The sequence below is a fragment of the Bacillus rossius genome, chromosome 3 (genome assembly GCF_032445375.1).
Source record: "Bacillus rossius redtenbacheri isolate Brsri chromosome 3, Brsri_v3, whole genome shotgun sequence".
NCBI classification, from domain to species: Eukaryota; Metazoa; Arthropoda; class Insecta; order Phasmatodea; family Bacillidae; genus Bacillus; species Bacillus rossius.
The window spans coordinates 83,632,926-83,655,174 of record NC_086332.1 but is presented as its reverse complement, the minus strand read 5'-3'; the positions used below and the strand labels follow the sequence as shown (position 1 = coordinate 83,655,174).

Below are 22,249 nucleotides of genomic sequence, written 5' to 3'. Positions count from 1 at the left end.
GTTACAATAATATTATTATATTAAAGGAAAATGTACTAGAACTGTACTAAACCATTAATAAAGTTATAAAAGTACTAGATCTAGTACGAAAGTATTAACTGTGCAGACCCTGATTGCATCCCTGACTGCGCGAAAAGCGCGCGGCCGCAGTTGTCGGTGTCGGCCGCAGAGCGCGCGACGCGGGGCGGCAGCGCGGCCGAGCGGACTGCGCGTGCGCCGCGAGGCACCGGCGTCACCCCCTCCCCGCCAGGCGCTCGTCGGGAGAGCGCGCGGCCGGCCAGTCTGGCGCGGGCCTGCGCGCCGTCCACACCTCTCCTCCCTGTCCGGTCCGGTCCCCCCCGGGAGCAGAGCGTGCGTGTGCGTGCGCGTGCGTGCGTGCGGGACATGGCGCGGACGCGGCCCCGGCCCGCCTCATGAGCGCGGGCGGACGACGACGACGCATGGGGGCGGCGGCGGCGGCGGCGGCGCTGGTGCTGGTGCTCGCGCAGGCGGCGTCCTGCCTCCAGCTGCGGCACCAGCACCGCTACGCCGGCGGGCCGTACCGGCCCCCGGGGGCGGCGGCGCGCGTCAGCCGGTACGCGAACCTGGACGCGCTGCTGAGGCGGCTGGACCACCACCCGACCACCACCACCACCACCACCACGACCACCACCACGGAGGCGCCGCCGGACGACGAGGCCTACTACGACGAGGACCTGGATTCCGAGGAGGAGGACCTGGAGGACGACCAGCTGGACCCGGAGGACGGCCAGGAGCCGGCGACTGCACCCCCGGTGAGTGACACAATCACGGTTGTTTACAATGGCAAACAAAGGAGCCGTGGCCACACGCAATAACAATAAATAAACATTAATATTCACGTTAAACGTCTAGTGATCCGTTCAAACATTTCTTCTGAAAGTTGGCTGTTAAATGCAGCACTGTTGAAACGTAAGTAGCGGGAAATGATTTGCATTTAAATTTATATTGTAACAAAAATGATGCTGCAAATAAAATAAATACATTAAATGTGAGATTTAGTAAATCCCGGGTACGTAAAATTGAGGCTCTACTGTATTGCAAAAAATATTTACAGTGGGTTTATACTCTATTTTAGCACTTTTTTTTTAAATTTACGTTTACGTTTGTTTATTTTGCTTTCGAGGCGCAAGTCGCAGCTTCTGTAGTATCACTGAGTACCGCCAGCTGATCAAACATAGCTGTGCACAGGCGCGACGCGAAACCGAGAGAACCGCAGAGGTAGGGCAGCGGCAGTGCTGGATTCAATGGCCTGCAAGGCAAGACGTGATGTGGGGGTCTTTTCTCGTATCTTAGTTACCAGTATCAGTACACAGCGGGACTCAATTGTTCTCACATTGGCTTTCCGTCCTTAAGCTGGGCTATAAATGTTTGGGTCAACACTTCTTCTACATGTCCATTCAAAAATGAAGCAAATCAGACACTTATTAGCTCCAAGGACGAAATAATCTGTAATTGGAAAATCTCGAGGGTTCAGTAACCTCTAGGATGGTCTCCGCTTTCTTTCTACACACTGGGGTAAATGTTTGTTTATTTTATTCGCGGCTCACTAAGAGATGCCTTAACTGGGTCACCCGTCATTCGACGCTTGTTTGTTTGAGGGCTTCTCATTGGGTGAGAGTCCCTCTTCGCATAGGCTTTGGGAAGAAAGTCCAAAAGTAAATCATGTTAAAATTTTTAGCCTGTCATGGAATCGAACCGTAATTATTCCCTGTAAATAAACACATTTTTTCCCCACTCATTGTCAGCTGACCTTGAGAGAATGTGATTTGACTATTAAGTTGCTATGCGATGTTCTTTTGTACATAGCCGTTGCTAGTTACACTGTATTTCATAAGAAAACCTCATTAACGATAAAAAATCTAAATACAAACACACAGCCAAAATAAGTCGATGTCAAAAAAAAAAAAGTCAGCTCAGAAAATTCCTTGGAAGGAATTAGTAGGAAAATTATTTCAGCTGCTGACAACGACTAGACAATTGCAACGAAAACAGTAAATAAAGACAAAAACCCATCTTTGGACAACACAGTAACAGACAGAGGAACACAGCGATGATACTAAACATATATTCTGGACACCACAACGACAGCATAGGCAACACGCTATGCTTCCTAAGACAAAACAGTGTGCTGTAATATTTTTCTAAATCATTGCACCCACGGAATTTTCTGTGCTGTCTATGTCTTTTCTTTTTTACATCGGCTTATTTTGGCTTGCTGTGTATGTGTTTGCATCCACCATTTTTGTTATTGAGGTTTCTCATGACCCATAGTGTAACCAGAAAATGGCGTTTGTCCAAAAAAATCCTAAATAATTCTCCCCCATTACAGGAACCATTAAAGAACGTGTCCAGTTGCTGTCGATTAGTTGGCTTGGACTGGCTTGAGGCATGTTGAAACGACTTTGATCCTATCTAAAACATTGCAAAAACATACAAATGTTTGGCGTTTGATTGGTTTTTTAATCAATCGACGATATCCGCGTCTATCGGTATCACCAAAGACCTGCCCAGTTTCTGATATTTTCCATTACAAAGGAGGAATCCATACTCTTGCACAAAATAACGATGACGTGTTTTGTTTATAGGCGGTCGCAACAGATTTTATCATCTACCTAGGTTGCACATACCTGGAGTAAAACGTATTTTTTTCCAGGTCCCGTATTTTTCTTTAGGAGTATTAATGAACTCATGATCCAATGATACAATTCGTTTGCAGTCTAGACAGTTGCCGTATTTTAACCAATGAAAATATTGCCGTCCATATGCATCGCCGCACACAGTTTCTTACACATCACTCACTGTTTCATATAATATTTTAGAACTGTAACGTTAACATGCTGAAAAAGTGTAATGTTTCTTCAACTTTAATATAACGTGCCTGAAACGTTTGTTCTCTATGGATTTTTACAGGGGCTTTAATCAACAGAGTCTTTAAAATCATAGTGATTTTCGTACCAGGTGCCAATTCAGTACTCATAAATATGAATCCAGCTGGGTTGGTCTTGCAGTTCGAACCACATACTCTGGGCAGTGTAAATAAAAAAAAATAAAACTTTCCCCTTGGATTTGCCTGCAATGAGGTTAGAACAGAACTATAAAAATACAAGTGAAATGTGCAAAATACAAAGTAGGACAATAATCTATAACATGGGAAATTTTTCTAGGGTTTTGGCAGCGAAGGGGTTAGATAGATCGAAATAATGCGTGGGGGGGGGGGGGAGAGGGAGACTACCCGGACAGACTCCAAAGTCTTGCACATTCTAGAGAAATCGTTATATGATGAATGGCTTCCACTTGTGTAGACCCTCATTATCTCTAACGAAAGGAGTTGGGAGATGACTCAATATCTCTTGAGACGAATCAAAATAACGGCGATCAAAACACCGCAAGAAGAAGTGCGATAATATTAGAAGACGAACTTGGCGCTGAGATATGTCTCGAAATGTTGGAGTCCTCTAATAGTGGAAAACTGGATGTTAATTTTAAATTTTATAGGTATATTAAAGAGAAACCCGTTATGGGAAAATGACATTTTCGACCAGGAGAGATTTTTTTTTTTAAAAGTTGTTTTCATAGGCTTAATGGAAAACGGCTTACAAACTAATTCTAAATTCCCATGCACTAGAGAGTACTTGAACTATTGACTTTAAAGTCGTAAGTCAAGTATACCATGAGACTATTCACTGCTGAGAAAGGGATAGGATCTAGCATAAGGATGCGAAGGGTTGGCATACGGAGGGTGTGTAATCACCAAATGATTGTCTCTGAAACTTCCAAGTGATCTAGAAAGCCACAATGATCAGCATTCGCAGAAAGTGGCGTCACTGCCGACAGGCCAAATTACAGATGTGGGTCGGGGTTTGGACACGTCTCACCGACGAGGTCAGGGAAATCACGAAAGGAATCGACCATTGCTAGGGGCGTGTATTTTTTTTACGAAATAATCTGATCGCTCATCAGACTGCAATCATGTACGATCGTGATAGCGATTGCTTCCTTGTAATTGGCGGTCGTCTGGCCGGGCCATTCAGGACGCGTTTGCTTCCGCACTGGATGGCCGTGATTGGTGTGCTGACAGTAGACGTGTACATGGGGAGAAACCCCAGCTAACCACGAAACACAGACAATGCTATACAGTTTCAACACACAGTTCGTCCGAGAGAATATTTTCGGGAAAATAACGTGGCCTTGGCAGTTACATTGCAAATAGTGGTCGCAGTAATACTGGGTTGGGATTCTTACCCGGGCATTTAGGCTTTGTGTTGCCCCAGTATCTCTAATAGTTAAAAGTAGGGACCAGAAAAATTCGCGGTTTCGATGGCCTTCAGGATAGACTGCACATTCCCCTGTACACTTGGGAAAACAACGCAAGTTCATTGGCTGCCGACTTGTAAGTCTCCACATCTGGTTTGTTTGTGATTCGATCCTTCTTTGGTTGAACGTTTATAATTGGTTGAGATTCGTCAAGATGAACAGTAAGCCAATAGCAAAATCATCTAAAAGGTATATGTATTTGAATTCTAGCCTATCACTGAATGCATACGCGAATTTTTCAGGTCTCTAGTTAAAAGTTATTTGTAAACCGATCCATGAATAGTTATTGCAGTGTTAACTGCGCACTTAATAAGCATAATAAAACCATATTAAGTCAAAATATTGATAATTTTATCATATTTTACCAGGTTAAAAAATTAAATTTATGCGTTAATTTTCGTAAGAAGTACTCAGTGTTATCTCGAAGAACGTATTTCATGTATGCAAAAATAACCATAGCCAGTTTTTTTAAAAAGTTATAGTATCTTTCTGGTAGCAAGTTGCCCCCTCTCCGTCTGGTGAGCTCTGGACACGGGGTGCTTGGAGTGACTACCGCCAGGCGGCGGTGCTGGCGCGGGAAACAGCTGAGAGCGCCGGAGCACGACCGGCCATTGGTCAAGCGGCCGCTGCCTCAGCCGCGTCGCGCTCCTGCTGACCCGCAGCCAGCAGGACACAGCCAACTGTCTGGTCAGCTGAGTGAGGTTACGGGGCTGAGGCGGTGAGCCCCAGCCGCTGGTCATTGCCGAAGCTCTAATACCGTCCCGATCAAACAACAGGGAGTGATCCCTAGAAGTTCTGTTTTAAATAAGCTCTGGAATGTATTAAAAACGAACTGGAAGTTTCTCCCAACCTACCCTAAAGGGCGCGTATGTGGGAGGGGACAGGTGAAAATGCCGCCCGTAGGTCGGAATAATCTGCCCCGCAGTCAGAGGTCAGGACGGGATACAGGTGGAGCATTAGTCGTCAGACGTGAAGCCGTTTTTTTCCTCCACTTTTCCCCGATTATCACGTATCAATATGGCGGACGATTGTTTATATTTGTATCAGCTGTTCTAGCCTGGTTTTATTAGACGACTGTAGTTAAGCTTGTTCGAAAGAAAATTGGATCAAAATATTACTGGTCAGTAATAACAAATGATAAATGATGTGAGTTGAAATTGTTTCTGAAATTTACCTCCAGTGCAAGTACAGCTGATACAAAAGTAAACAAACGGCCGTCATATTGGTACGTGTAGTACACTGAGATCCCCCCTATCCCTTTTTTTGGCTTCTCCCCCCCCTCCCCTCGAGAGGAATCGGACCTGGAGTTACAGCTGTATATTGCCCTAATCTCTGCCCGTAGTGAGCCGGGCCACTCATTTGCTCACAGAGACACTCATGTGTGAGGTCCCAGAGACTCTTCACACGTGCGAGAGTTGGGGTTTGCTTCCAGGATATTGAAGTTATACTTCTTTATGCGCGTTATGAATAAATGACGCGGATGAATTTTTAAGATGCGCGCGCACAATTAAACGAGATTTTCATAGGATGAAAAAAAAAGGCTACATACAACTAAAAATCACATATGTGCTTTTAAATCTTATACTTTAGTGATTGATATTAGAAACTGGTCCATATACTTAAACAAATGATTTATTGTGAACATTATTTATATAAATCGTGTTTATAATCTTTTTCAAGTGTATTTATATAAGTGAGGTTATGTTCCCGTATATATAATTGATTTGCATTATAAATTATTATTTACTACATTATTATTTTATCTATAATTAAAATTAAATATAAGAATACACATTCAGCTTATTTATTGATTTTCTTATTAATTAAAATTTATCTCGATTCTTTTTCTAAATTAATAATTAATTTTAAAACGTGTTTGTATTAATAGTGAATACTGAGTGTTTATTAAAAATTGTAATTTGATTGAATTTATACTTCAACAACCTTATTTAAATATCACCTCAGTCCTTTTATTATTTTATTTCTATTAATTATTTGCATGCTAAATTAAATTTCGTTTTATATTACGGCAAATAAGTTTTAACTTATAATAGGCGTATATAAGTTCACGCACACATTTTTTAAATAGGTATTTCGGTTGTAACCAATCCCCTGACCACCCGGATTGATTACATTAGCTGGGCGAACAAATAACACGTGACCAGAGCAAAATACTAGCGAAGGCTAGTTTAGCATACAGTACACTGTTTGTTTTGAAGAATTTAAGGTAATCTTTTTATGAAATGAAAGATTAGAAACGGTGACATATATATGTAACTTTAATCATGTATTTTTTTTATAAATATTATTTTTACAATTATCTAAAAAAAAGAAAGGTAACATAAGCAATGATTTACAAATTATCTTATCACTTAGTTCTTCACATTTATATCATCATACACGCTTATAGTGACCACATCTATTAAGTTTTTAGAGATATAGTCTTAGGTACATGAAGAATAGTTATGACGATATTTTTGAACAACAAACGTAACAATGAATCGTCTTACTTGAATTGTTTCGCCTTTAGGTGCATATCCAAAGTTAATGGACGTCTTATTAACTCGACCAAAAACTTCATTACAACACAGGATAAGAAAGCTATGTTACGTATCCCCCCTTACGTAATCTCAGGTACATTAGTATTATCAACCCTAGGACGTGTATAGCAGAACCCCATAATACACCTCTCAAAAGAATATACGTTAAACCTTGCGATATAAATGTTATTATAGCAACATTTAAATACGTAAATTTTACTCAAACTGAGTGTACGCATACACCATTACATCATTACTAAGGATGCTACCTATCATTAACCATCAATATCTAACATCGAACGTAGGCACACAATGACGGATGAAACGGACCCGATTAACTGAATTAGAAGCAACACTAAGTCAGTGCAAAGCGACTGAAAACGCATCTAAACAAATGAAGGGAAGACCTACAACCACCCACGGCCTGATAGAAAGTTCAAACGCTGACAATCCCGCAACACGCAGTCAGAGGCGGAGCTCACGCCACTGCCTGAGTGCATCCAGAGTAAGCAAGCTTCACACCGAAGAATAATTCTTAACTGGGACCCATGTTAAGCATGTGCGGTTTCCACGAGCATAATGACGACCTAGATATACCTAGCTAAATGATCCCAAAGAGCGTGCCTACGCAGATGGACAGCCTTACTCCTAGTGAGCGAGGACTGCGAGGAAGACCGGTCGGGCGGCCCTATTTATACCCCACTAAATCTATGCCACAAGAGGCGCTACTGTCGACCTAAAAAAGGGGAAGGGAGGAGGAATGGTGGAGGGGGCACTGGTAGGTGAGGAAAGGCTGCCCGTTGGAGTGGGGGAAGTGGGACGGAGGGGAGTGATGTGCTGGGTTCGAGTCCTGTGTTGGCTACAACTTCCCCCTCCATAAGTTCCTCTTGCCAGCGAAAATGTTAAGTCTCAAAAAAGCACGTACAGGTCTCTAAAAGAGGGTTGAAAGTAGAATGTAGAAGAGAATGTTTAATAGTTGTTGATGGCTGAGACACTAGACACTATCCAAGGCTAAGACCGGCCGGGGTGAGGGTGCCAAAACGCCCAAACCGTCCCACAATACCCCTCTTCAGGCCGAAGGATAAGTATAAGCGGGTGGCACAACTCTTGCAGATGCCCCCGAGATGCGTCGTTTAGTCGAAGCACGGCGAGGTCCAGAGATGAGGTTCCACTGGTGTCTACTCACGACACCAACACTGAGCAGGCGACGATCGAATATCTTCAACTGCAGGCAGACGAGGTACGCTCCGAGAGGATGTAGCCCAAGTCCGGGCAGACGGCTCCGCTCGAACCCACCGCAAGGTCCCACGCGACATGATTCCAGAGTAGCAGCACAAGGGAAGGACGAAGGAAACAGACAAGGACGATCGCGATCAACTGAAACAAGGGGGAGGAGAGAGAACAACTGGGCACACAACATAACAAAACCTTAAAAACTAAACAACCTAATTCAACAGCCTACTCACACCGTACCTTACTTTTGAAAAAAGAATTTTAATTGAGCTACATGGGCCTTACGAAATTTCCTAGGATTATCAACACATTTTAAAAGGACTGTATTAACCCCGAGGAATCGCTCCACAATGAACGGTCCCTCATAGGGGGGTATAAGTTTAGAATTTATCTGAAAAGCAAGATTAGGAAGTTTGTAACATCTTACAAGTACCAAATCACCTACTTTATATGTATGATCAGATCTGTCTCTATTATATGACATGGCCACATCGTGGCGCGCCTTTTCCAAGTTACAGGAAACAGTATCCAACACTCGATTAAGCGAACTGGCATCTAAGCTGGAGTCGATGGGAGGAAGACCCCATTGGTTTAGGAGTGGATGGGACAAGTCTCTACCTAAGAAAGGTACACAGGGAGGGAAACCTGTCGCTGAATGTATCGATGAATTAAGCCCAATGTTTATAAATGCCAAATCGGAATCCCACAGAGTCTGATCAAACCGGTAAAAAGATGTAAGGATTCCTTTCAAGACCTTATTAACACGCTCCACCATATTGCCCTGAGGGAAATATGGCGAACTATACACAGGTTTGACCGACCACTGAAAGGTAAAATTCTTGTACACAGAGGACTGAAAGTATGGGGCATTATCAGACACTATTATGTTTGGAGGTCCGAATAACTTAAACACATTATCTGTCAAACTCTTAACTATGGTTTCTGCTTTCATATTGCGAAGGGGCAGTAATATTACAAATTTTGTGAATATATCAATAACCACTAGCACACAAATGTTTCCTTTTTTTGAACGAGACAACGGGCCGAAAATATCAACGTGAATACAGTGCCAAGGAGCAATGGGAGGGTCGGCGACATACAGGCCTTTTTTGGCATTGCGGGGAGGCTTCGACATTTGACAATCAACACAAGTTCTAACATAATCTCTAATATCTTGTTTCATTTCAGGCCAGAAAAAATGTTTTGAAATACGTTGGATGGTTTTCTCGATGCCTAGATGGCATCCTATGGCAGAAGCATGGAAATAACACATGATCATAGGACGTAACGCCTTGGGAACAACTGCCTTTTTTGCCTTGCCTATCTTACCCGTAAAATATATTAAGCCTTGATCGATGATATATGGAACATTTCTCTTACTATGCAAATCCTTCCTAATCGCTAGACATAGGGAATCTTCATCTTGATATTGACGGATGTTTAAATATGATTCTGGGAATAACTGAAAGGCGTGTATCTGAGCCATAAAACTATTATTTTCTTTTTTAATTTCAAATTCATCGGGGTTGAACATGCGTGAAAGCGTGTCGGCAACAATATTATCTTTACCAGGTATATGATGAATATTAAACCGAAATTTGGATAGGCGTAGGATCCATCTGCCTAGTTTACCTAACTGATGGGGATGATTGAATAACCAGCTTAGGGCTTGGTTATCTGTGTATAGGTCAAATTCTCGATTATCCACATATGACTCAAATTTTTCTAAGGCAAAAAGACAGGCTAGGGCTTCTTTCTCATATACACCGAACTGACGTTCAGTCTCCGACAGTGTCCTACTGGCAAATGCTATCGGTCTCAAATTACCCTGCTCAACATGTCCCAGAACTGCCCCTACCGCTACACTAGAGGCATCCACCTGGACAGCGAAAGTTTTACTGAAGTCAGGAAGTATCAAGACCGGTGGTGACGTTATTAGGTTTTTTAACTTTTGAAAGGCCTCCTCTTGTTCGTCACCCCATGTAAAGCTGACATTCTTTTTTCTTAAATGGTTTAAAGGAGCACACACTGTAGCATAATTTTGAATAAACCTAGCATAATAACCAATTAGCCCTAAAAAACGTTGAATACCCTTAATATTATTTGGTCTGGGAAAATGAATGATGGGTGCTATTTTATCCGGATTCATATGCAATTCACCCTGGTGCAAAACGTAGCCCAAAAACATAACTGAAGTTTTACCCCATTCCACCTTTTTTGGATTTATCGTGAGGTTGGCCGCTCTTAATCTATTTAAAACTTCAGTAACATGGGTGATATGCTCTTTCATGGAGTTGCTATAAATAATAATATCATCAATATAGTTGAATACGAATTTGTATTTTATATCTGCCAGGATGTGATCAATGACTCTACTCATGGCTTGACTTCCAAATGTGACTCCCATGGGTAATCTATTAAATTCAAAGTGCCCGAATGGAGTGGAGAAGGCAGTATATCTTCTACAAGCAGGGTGAAGTAAAATCTGGTGAAAGCTGTTGTTTAAATCTATTGTAGAAAAATATTTTGCTTTACCTAAATGCTGAAGAGCGCACTCTACTGTCGGAAGAGGGTAGACATCCTGGTAAACTATTTTCTTATTGAGCGGAATATAATTATGAGCAAGGCGCCAACTTACACCGTCTTTTTTGCGTACAAGGAAAGTAGGAGTGCTGAAGTCGGAAGTTGAAGGCACAATGACATTCTCCTTAATAAGTTTATCAATAATTTCACGCATGGCCTGTAACTTTGGCGGAGACGCTTGATAGCACTTACTGCGGACTGGTATTTCATCACGTAGGTAAAACCGGTATGGAAGGACATCGCACTTCCCAATCCTTTTAGTAATAACGTCGGGATACTGGGCGATCACTTCATCTAGTTTACATCTCGGTATTTCACTGTCTACATCTGGACATACAAACACGGTGTCATCTTGCTGTCTGGCGTGCAACGGAATTTTGTAAGTGGGCGCGAAGTCAAAACATAATTCATGATGACTCAAATCAATCACAGCTCGGGCATGACTTAAAAAATCCAGACCGATAATGAATTCAGGAGATATGCCATCCACCACAGCAAAACTCCATGACCAGGAAAAGTGTTTCAATTTTATGTGTAAAATCACAGACTTGTCTGACGAAATAATGTTACCGTTAGCCACACACATATTTATAGGTTGCTGTATAAAAGACGTAGACGAAAAGCATTTCATTTTCATGAGAGCATTCACAAATTGTTGACTCACCACAGATCGTGTAGCGCCCGTATCGATTAATGCGGGAAAAAAAAGGTCTTTGAGTTTAACTTGTACATAATGTAAACACGGATTTTGACAAGAGGCTTTACGAAGGAACCGACGGCGACGACCTCTTTTACGCCCCGTCAAAACCGGTTTTCCGGACACGCAGCCCGGTAGTGTCCCTCCTTTTTACACTTAAAACAAGTTCTGTTGTGAAAGTCTACCCTAGGAGCTTGACAATCGGTTACAGCATGGCCGAATTGAGTGCAGTTCGCGCACCGGCGGTGAGAATATTGTGTCCCCGACTGTACCTGATGACGCGGTGTGTCTGCCGCCGGACTGCGCGCCGTAGTCTGGGCTACAGGAGGACTTACATTAGCCATAGGTGGAGGCCCATTCTGGGTGACAACAACATTAGTGTTAAGATTGGATGTAAGGCGTTTTGGTGTAACGTTCTTATGCTCATCCTTACTATATGATGTATTGAACTCGTTACCGCATGTGAATCTGCTTTGTGCATAAATGCGAGTGTCAACAGCAATCGCCCATTTACGTAACTCCTCAAAGGAATGAGGAAGAGACAACATACTTGACAAACTAATGGCGACCGGCGAAACGTTGCCCATTATCAACTCCACGAGTTCACTTTCCTTAAAATGAAACCCCAGAACCAAGGCGTAAGCTATCACACTATCTATAAACTGAGACACACTTTCAACTGGTGACTGTAAACGTAATACATAATCGCGTTTACACTGTTCCATGACAAGAGGAGGACAAACAGCCTGAAGGACTGATTGTTTAAATTCAGCATATGATTGCCTCTGCACTATCGCCTCCGTTAACGTATTTACGTAAACCCCTGCGCATTTCGTTAATAATCCCTTTAGGAAGATATCTTGTGAAATCAATTGCAACTTGTGTAGGCGATCCGCCTCTAAAAAGAAATCTAACACCTTTTTAGGATGGTTGCTATCCAGCAATGGTAGACATTTTAATGTAGAAAAGAACAGTTTGGGAGCATACGGATCTGTAAACTCACTTACTGCGGGAACTTTGGGAGAGAAGGCACCAACTGGGTTGCCAGACGTTTCAACTATGGACGCGCGTAAATGCGCGACCAGACGGGCTCGCAACTCCGTAACGGTTTCCGCACCGTCAGTACTCACGTCGTTCTCCGATAGGTATTGGATGAGTTCAGGCTTATGAAGCCTATAAACCCATCCAACACCGTCTCCACGATCCGATGTAGCCATGAAAAAGAAGAAACAAACAGATTAACTGCTGCGGACAGCAGAGTGGCGCAGATCTTGTAACCAATCCCCTGACCACCCGGATTGATTACATTAGCTGGGCGAACAAATAACACGTGACCAGAGCAAAATACTAGCGAAGGCTAGTTTAGCATACAGTACACTGTTTGTTTTGAAGAATTTAAGGTAATCTTTTTATGAAATGAAAGATTAGAAACGGTGACATATATATGTAACTTTAATCATGTATTTTTTTTATAAATATTATTTTTACAATTATCTAAAAAAAAGAAAGGTAACATAAGCAATGATTTACAAATTATCTTATCACTTAGTTCTTCACATTTATATCATCATACACGCTTATAGTGACCACATCTATTAAGTTTTTAGAGATATAGTCTTAGGTACATGAAGAATAGTTATGACGATATTTTTGAACAACAAACGTAACAATGAATCGTCTTACTTGAATTGTTTCGCCTTTAGGTGCATATCCAAAGTTAATGGACGTCTTATTAACTCGACCAAAAACTTCATTACAACACAGGATAAGAAAGCTATGTTACGTATCCCCCCTTACGTAATCTCAGGTACATTAGTATTATCAACCCTAGGACGTGTATAGCAGAACCCCATAATACACCTCTCAAAAGAATATACGTTAAACCTTGCGATATAAATGTTATTATAGCAACATTTAAATACGTAAATTTTACTCAAACTGAGTGTACGCATACACCATTACATCATTACTAAGGATGCTACCTATCATTAACCATCAATATCTAACATCGAACGTAGGCACACAATGACGGATGAAACGGACCCGATTAACTGAATTAGAAGCAACACTAAGTCAGTGCAAAGCGACTGAAAACGCATCTAAACAAATGAAGGGAAGACCTACAACCACCCACGGCCTGATAGAAAGTTCAAACGCTGACAATCCCGCAACACGCAGTCAGAGGCGGAGCTCACGCCACTGCCTGAGTGCATCCAGAGTAAGCAAGCTTCACACCGAAGAATAATTCTTAACTGGGACCCATGTTAAGCATGTGCGGTTTCCACGAGCATAATGACGACCTAGATATACCTAGCTAAATGATCCCAAAGAGCGTGCCTACGCAGATGGACAGCCTTACTCCTAGTGAGCGAGGACTGCGAGGAAGACCGGTCGGGCGGCCCTATTTATACCCCACTAAATCTATGCCACAAGAGGCGCTACTGTCGACCTAAAAAAGGGGAAGGGAGGAGGAATGGTGGAGGGGGCACTGGTAGGTGAGGAAAGGCTGCCCGTTGGAGTGGGGGAAGTGGGACGGAGGGGAGTGATGTGCTGGGTTCGAGTCCTGTGTTGGCTACACGGTAAACAAGTTACAATACTACACACAATAAAAAGTCAATTTTTTGTCTCTTCGAATGTGATATTATATTATTTTGCTGAAACAAAAATCTTAACAATAGAGACCGGAAAAATTCGTGGTTCTATTTCACGATAGATGTGTACCTATAAGTTAATTCCGCTATTGGCACACAGTCCATAGGGAATACTCGCAAATGGGAAACCCTCAACTAAAGAATTGCCGAATCACAGGCTACCAAGTTGAGGCATCTCACCAGTCGGCAGCCTGTAAACAGGTGACATTTGCCCCAGTATACACAAGAAAGGAGTCCATCCTAGAGGTCATTGAAAATGCGAATTTTTCTGGTTCCTACTTAACACTATTACAGGGTATTACATACATGATTAACTCCAAAGGAAAAAATAAGATAAAAAACCCTTGTATTCGAAGTTATTAATAATTGATGACATAATTTTATAATGAAATCAATTAAGACATGAAAATTGGATTATGCAACTTTGATTACTTAAAACAGGAAAAATTCGCCTATTCATTTCGTGATATCCTAATATATAAATGATGAAATCTGTCTGCTGCTTCTGCTATTACTACACTGGTAATATGAAGGACTCTGGGCAAAATTTGTAACCTTCAATCAAGGTAGTATCGAAATGCAAGTTACCTAGTCCAGGCGTCTCACAAGCAGCCGATGAACATGTGACTCAAGTGCGAAGAGGATCGTGGAGTCTATCCGGACGGACATTGAATTCACGACATTTTCCAGTCACAGCAGATTACAGTAGCGCTGTGTTACTGCTGTATTGGCAAGATTTCACTTTCACACTTATTCACGCGTTGACTGAATTGTGTCAATCTGGGTGGGTTTTGAATAAAAAAGGAGGGGGGGCATATGAAGAGGGGCGGAAGGAAATATGCGTTGCGGAAAGTTAATTAGTATGTGGAGGAATATGTTGGCCTGGGAGAGCGGAGATGAAGTTGTTGAAACGGCTTAAGTGATTGGACGACTGAAGGAGAATTAAGTTCTATAGCTAACGGTAATGCCAAAGAATTCAACAAATGTAGGATGGACTCCACTATCATTTGTGTATTCAGGCACATATCAATTGTTCATGTGTGAGAGGTCTTAATTGGAATGCATTTCATTATTTATTTTAATGATTTTTTTTTTCATTAGCTAAGATTCCTCCAGATAAATTCTGGTCCAATTGCAAAATCAGAAAAAAGGTAAATGGGTTTCAATATTAGACTATCGCAAAAAAAAGAAACAAATTAAATAAAACTCCATGAATTTTTCCAGTCTTGATGTACAGGTATTAGAAGGAATTAAAGTATTATCTACATTAATGACTAGAGCGAAGATATTTTCTTGGATTCATTTCACCTCTGGCTGAACCCAAATTGCTATATGTTGTCAAGCCTTTTTGGAACGCTCATTGGTCGATAACGAGGTCATACTTCGGCGGGGTTCACGTGATTGGTTGACCACTTCCTCTCTTTGTTTACAACTGGCTAAGGGGCGTTGAGGACGTGTCAAGAGCACTGTAGTACAATCATCAACGTGAAGAAGGTGTATATGTGCTTTAAGTCTACTTTACAATCTAATGAAACCGCAAAATAAACGTAATTCTACCAATCATCTTCTATTTGTTACTCAATGGCCTTTGGGCCATGTGAAAAGATTGTAACACAATAACTAGGGGCAGGTATTTTTCATGCAAAAGTCTTAATGCTCATGAGCATAGATACGGAAATTTCGCGCATTCATTAAGTCGCTAGTTAGAATGTAAAACCATACTTTGCACTATATTCATGATTGGAGTGCAGTTATTTGGACACCCCCCTTTACGAACGTGAACCAACGATGCCCTGCTGGGAGAGAAGAAAGCGAACCAGGTCGTGCCAATTAACAAGGGGAAAAAAAGTTATTGCTAAGAAATCAACCAATGGAAAAGCAAACAAGGGTTGAACACACCCATGACTTTTAATTCTACCGTAAGGCTAGTAATTTCTGGGTCTCTCTACTCATGAGGTTGCAATAAGTTATGCGCGCGCTAGTGATTGTTTCCTTTAATTTGGCGGCCGTCTTCAAGAGAAGCCATCTGGCAGGACCAATCAGGACCAAGGAAAAATATATATCCATAGCAATCAGAGAAGTAATAAAAACAAAAATATAATGTTTACTGTTTTACCTGTGGTTAAATTAGTCTGCGAAACTACTGGGTCTCTTTTGACGAATACCAAAAAATATTTACGAAAATATTTCGCGATTGGCTATATTTAAAGTAAGTTTACCTAATGAGACTATTTCTACGATAGCTAAAAACATTTTAGGAGGATACTAAACCAGTGAGGATACCTAACCACAAAAAGTATTTTCAAGCGTTGTAAGCCAATAAATAAACAGGTTTCACGTAGCATCAGCCAGAATGTGTATAATACTTTGGAGTCTATCTCAGAAGTCTGAACCGACGTTATTTTCCTCTCTCTACTCGCCCAGACAAAATCCCTGCAACATACACGCTTTAAACCTTTTATAAATGAAGACTGAAAAAATTCGTGGTTACAATAAACTCCAAGATCGCTTACATAATCGGTAAAATGCCTCTGGCTCATTGGCTACTGGCTTGTGGGACCTGTCAACTGGGTGTCAACAGCAGCCAATAGCAAGAGACGCCGCCTTTAATGCAGAGTCTACCCTGGTGCCTGAAAATAGCGCGAATTTCTCCTGCTGTCTAACAACACCTGTGGCCAGGGAAGCCTCAAAAAGCGTTTGGATAGGAACAGGGTCATCGTGGTGGGTAAGGGAGAAGGGATGTTTAGTTGCGAAATAATTTTTTATGTTTTGGTTTACCATGATATAACATAAATTTCAAGTTTATTTATAATATAATTCATTCTAAAACTTACAAGTTATGCGGTGCGCACATATTACGTTTAAAGTTGCGGCCAGGGTAACATATCCTACAGTCTTTAATATTTTTTTGTTTTAAATTGTAGAGTTTGAAATGTCGTGCATCAAGTAATGGGGAGAGGCCCGACAAAACAATTGCCCCCCTCCCCCCGGGATCATAGTTTCTCCTGACGGTCCTGAATAGAAACAGGATAATTTCTCGAATTGATACGTCAGCACGAAGTTTCTAACACTCTCCAATTGTACAAGGGGCTTGTAGAATATAATTGTATGTCCTGGCACAGGCCGTAGGCTGTAAAGACGTGAGCCAATCCGCCATATAGGATTGTGACGTCATGGCCACCATATTGGATGACCTTGACCTTGCAGATAATTTGGATGACGTAACTTAAGCCATTTTGAAATACGCTATCTTGAATTCCACCATATTGGAATCGAATGTCCCACTCCACGAACGTAGCATTTTCGTAACGGTAGGACCTTCCACCATCTTGGATTATGACGCCACAGCAGCCATCTTGTTTTCGTCTGCTGGAGGTCACCATCTTGGATGATGTAATGACCACTATATTCGTTTCCGTTGTTGGCTCCAAGAGTGTGTCAGCACCGCTCTGTCTCATGCACGTAAGTTCGATGTTCCATTACTTACCAGTGTTATTATGACCCTTATATACATATAAAATTTAATTTATTTATCAAAATGTACAGGAGTTTGGAGTCTGGTCTATATAGGTGATTGCTTCCAGAAATATTCCTGTCCCAACATATTGTTACTATTGTGTTACCGGGCCACTCGGAAACCTGGCACAGTCAGTACCCGTCAATAGTCATTACAAAATTTGTAAAAATAAATCTTTCTGTCTCTAAACCTTTAATGCAATCTTTAGCAAAAATGTTTTCTGTAGCCATCATCACACATTTATTTAAAATAAAATTATTGCAATCGGTTTATTAGTACATAAAATATACAATCCACAGATTTTAGAAAAGTATAATTTCGATACGTTTTCGTATGTTAAAAAAAATACACGCAATCATCTTCTGGCGTATTTGTTTTAAAATAAAATCAAAACAAAGAAGTAAATACCCTTTCATACGTATTGTTAATTATTTTGAAATAACTTTTTATAAAAAATTAGCTTCAACATTGCCAGAATTGAAAAAAAAAAAAAAAAAACGTGTATTTTTGATAGGTTACTAGTGACCCAAACGTGACAAGATTTATTGAGCTGGCAAAAAAAAAAAAAAAAAAAACGAATAGTGAAAACCCCGTCTCTTTGGCTTAGTTTTTATGGCGTGTGTGTGTGTGCGTATATATATATATATATATATATATATATATATATATATATATATATATATATATACATACACATACATACATACATACACACACATATATACCTATATACTATCTTTGAAAGATTTGTGCAATGGGAGTGCATGACTTGATGTAGGCTTTTGGACATACGCCATTGCTTAGCAATGGCGTATGTCCAAAAGCCTACATCAAGTTATACCTACATAATTTTGAAAAATAATTATCAATTATCAATGTAGCAATAGTGTTTGTCATTTACTCTGTACTGCATACTGCAATCTAAGTATAAGGGAGACTGAATCAAAGCTGGCGCTTCGCTAATTTATCTCACGCGCTGCCTAAACCCTTGCAGGCCGGCAAAACGATACCCATCCCATCATCGATACCACCCAACCCCTAGCCAATTTAGCAACCAGCAGCTTCCCCACTGGCTAAGCCCCTCCGGCAGGCAGTAAAGACGTGTATCCGGGCCTCTCCTCAGATCACCCGGAGAACCCGTGTTCCGGACGAGGACCTATCCGACCTCTGCTAGCTCTCCAGGCTAGTACCGGAGCAGGGTAACTCTGGGACCAGCTCCTGAAGCCCCGAGAGACCACACAGCAAGTGGCATGAGCTCTTGGAGGAAACCTCAGGGATAATCTCCCAGATACTCCCGCAATACTGATTCGATTATTCATGGCACTTGAGGGCTCTTACGGCCTCAAACTAACAGGGTAACTGTCCCAGTTAGGACTGCGAGGTTACATCGGCATGAGAAATGTTTTCCGGCCCGAAGTCCGACCCACGCTCCTTCGGCCCCTACCAAGTGTACGCCATTGTAGGGCAGATTGGGAGTCAACTCACAGATCTGCTTCCTCCAGAGCTTCACTTCCTGGACCAAGCAGGCTTCAGCTCGCGACCCACAACAAGCACCGCGAGCCTAGAGCGTGGCTTCACAGGACAGCCAGGCTGCCCACCTAACCCAGTACTACCGGAGTTTATCCGGAGGAGCGCTGCCCCTGGCTCCAGAGATCAGTTCTAGACCAGCTACGCAGTCTTGATGACCGGAATCCCCAGACTGAGCCAAATCCTGGCAGGGCACCAGCATGCCCCCACGATCCTGTCTGGCACTGCATGTCCCTTCCATGTTACCGGTTATAGCAGCGAGTAGGGATCTCTCAGTCAGAACAATCCACACTGGCACTCACAGGTTCAAGCAGCCGGCACCCTCATCAGTCAATCCAGGAGAGGCCCAAACACCCAGCCAGTGCACCCATAATGAACCAACACGCCAGCCAACGGTTCTCTGGAGGCGTGCATTATTACTCCATAGAGAATGGCCAGACAGCACCAGTACCCGTATGTCTGCAATATCCATTTGTAGCCTCATTTTTTAGAAAGCCATAGACCACCTCATCCATCACCTTGACCCGCTAAAGACTTTCCTCGCGAAATCTCGAAAGAGAACCCAACTTCCCCCTGAGCCACCATGTCCGCCAGCTTAAATCCACATCCAATCAGACCCACACGTAGTTTGAGTTGTTCCCGTATATTCTCAACTTTACCACAGTGGTTTAGCACATGCCCCGTGACAGTGCCCACAACACAAGCAGGAGCATGAGGCAGGCTGTACCTACTCGTTGCTCCTCATGTGAATCGTGGCGGAGGGGTTGAGTCAAACACGCGACCGGGCGCCACAGAGTGCGTCCCGCCGCCGGTTTCCGGGAGCCGGTAGCGCCGACCCCGCTGTGTATACGAGCTCGGCAAACAGCGCGACTCGGAGCCGCCGCGCTCCTCCGCCAGGCGCGCTGCCGGTCTCCGGCGAGCGCGGGCACTTCTGCGCGCAAGAGCGGCGCAAGCGGCATCCCACCGCGTTGCGTAACGAGACACAGCAGTCGCGGACACGTGCGTGGATGGAAGCTGATCTCTGGAGATCTGCAAAATTTAAAGTTATTTTCTAGTACTAGGCAAGACTGCACGCACTCGACACAAAACTGTCCATGTCTTTTTTTTTGACGTGACAACGTTTAATAAATCGATGAACGCCGGCTGCTCGCAGAAAAAGGATGACTCATTGTCCCGTTACGCACATTGTCCCGTTACGCGTTGTCCCGTTAAAGTCATTGTACGCTTGCGCCGCATCTATCTCTCTTACACTCGATTGGAACAATCATCGATTTGACTTTTTCGAGGCACATTAAACTTGAAACACTCCCATTCATTTCCTACTTTTCCTATCATCGTCCTATCCTTAACAGAATAACACAGATTGGAAGAAGTTAAATAGCAAACATGTATAAAAGTTATAGTTAAAATAATCTGTTTCTTAAAGTAATAAACATATTTGAATTAATGAGTGCAAATAAAAGTAAATTTATCAATTAAATTGTAGATTTCATTTCACTCCTTCTTTGTATCCATAGAAAATAGTGATAATTCAATAAAAATGATTCAATTTTATTCATAAAAGTATGCAATCATTTAATCAATGTTTTGTTATGACGTCACGTTAAACTATCGTCCGTAAACCGTCTTTACTGACAACAAATTTTTTTTAATGAAACTTCTTTGCCGAAGGGGCTACAATTTTCGAGCGTTACGGAAATTCCGATGGCATGAGTGTAATAATTAGGTACGTGGTGGGGAAACCGGTAGAGAAGAGTGCGTCAGCAGCGACGCCACTCCAGTGCATGCACTAGCGGTCGAATGGGAACACGGTAAGGAGAAGGGGGGATATGCTCGTAGTTTAGCATGCTATATGCTAGTTGTAATGGCCGGAAGAGGAGGCGGAAGGGGAGAGGTAGAAATGACGCAGCAGTGATGCTACGGAATCATCGTAACGCTGCTTGTGTTTGTCTACGCCTCAGTTTTCGTAACGGTTAACGATTGAAGCTACCATATTTCTTTCATTGTATTTAAAATATATACAATTTAATTATTCGCGTGGACAACAGGTATTGATTCTTGATGTAGGCTTTTGGACATACGCCATTGCTTAGTACATGTATGTCTGCAGAAGAAAACTACAAAAAAAAAAAAACACAAATTAAGCAAAAATTGCTGTTGTCAGGATTTAACGCCACACAATATTCCACAACAGGAATATGGTCAACAAACAAGGAAAAAACAAAGAAAAATGGACTAACAGAACGAAAAAAACCCACAAATGATGACAGCACAAAAATTCCGAACCCAAAAAAATTCAGCACAACAGTTGAAACGAGACAAAAAACACAGCAAAACGAAAAGACGAAACAAACACAATAGTTTTCCAAAAAAACAAAAAAAAAGAGAAACGAAAAAAACAACCACAAATGATGACAGCATAAAAAATATTGAACCCAAAAAATTCTGCACAACAGTCAAAACGAGACAAAAACACGACCAAACGAAAAGACGAAACAAACACAACAGTTTTCTAAAACAGAAACAAGCGACGTTTCGGGAACTGCTATCTGCTCCCGTCCTCAGGCAGAGACGCACATGGTACGGAAACACAGGTGCGAGTCAACTGTTGTGTTGAATTTTTTTGGTTTCGGAATTTTTGTACTGTCATTATTTGTGGTTTTTTTTTCGTTTTTTCGTTCTGTTAGTCCATTTTTCTTTGTTTTTTTCTTGTTTGTTGACCATATTCCTACTGTGTGGCGTTAAATCCTGACAACAGCAATTTTTGCTTAATTTGTGTTTTTTGTCATTTGTGTTTTTTTTGTAGTTTTCTTCTGCAGACATACATGTGCTAAGCAATGGCGTATGTCCAAAAGACTACATCAAGTCATGCACTCCCATTGCACAAATCTTTCAAAGATAATAGGTATTTATTCGTGCAACTAACTTTATAAGTCTCAATAATTTCTATGTAAATAGTGTGACTGGAAATTTAAAAAATACGTATAAACTTAAGAGGTTAGCTTTATAAGTATAATTTATTTTTGGCGTGTGAACACTGTGATTTGATATATCAAAATGACTTACAGACTTGTGAGATAGACTCTATAAGAATAATTTATGTTCGATTGGAGTATTTTTGTTTCTTTCTTAATATTCGGTTGGAGATCATGATTTAACGTCATTC

The 22,249-nt window shown here is 41.8% G+C and overlaps 1 protein-coding gene across 2 annotated transcripts in view; it reads left to right on the top strand.

The window, feature by feature from the left end:
- Positions 1-416: 416 nt before the first annotated feature.
- LOC134530976 (vascular endothelial growth factor C-like) overlaps positions 417-22,249 on the top strand; it is a 674,879-nt gene continuing 653,046 nt past the window's right edge. For both annotated transcript variants that reach the window (XM_063366365.1, XM_063366366.1), the window contains exon 1: positions 417-773. In XM_063366365.1, coding sequence (XP_063222435.1) covers positions 441-773 — 333 coding nt within the window. In that variant the 5' untranslated portion in view covers positions 417-440. The remainder of the gene's footprint in view (positions 774-22,249) is intronic.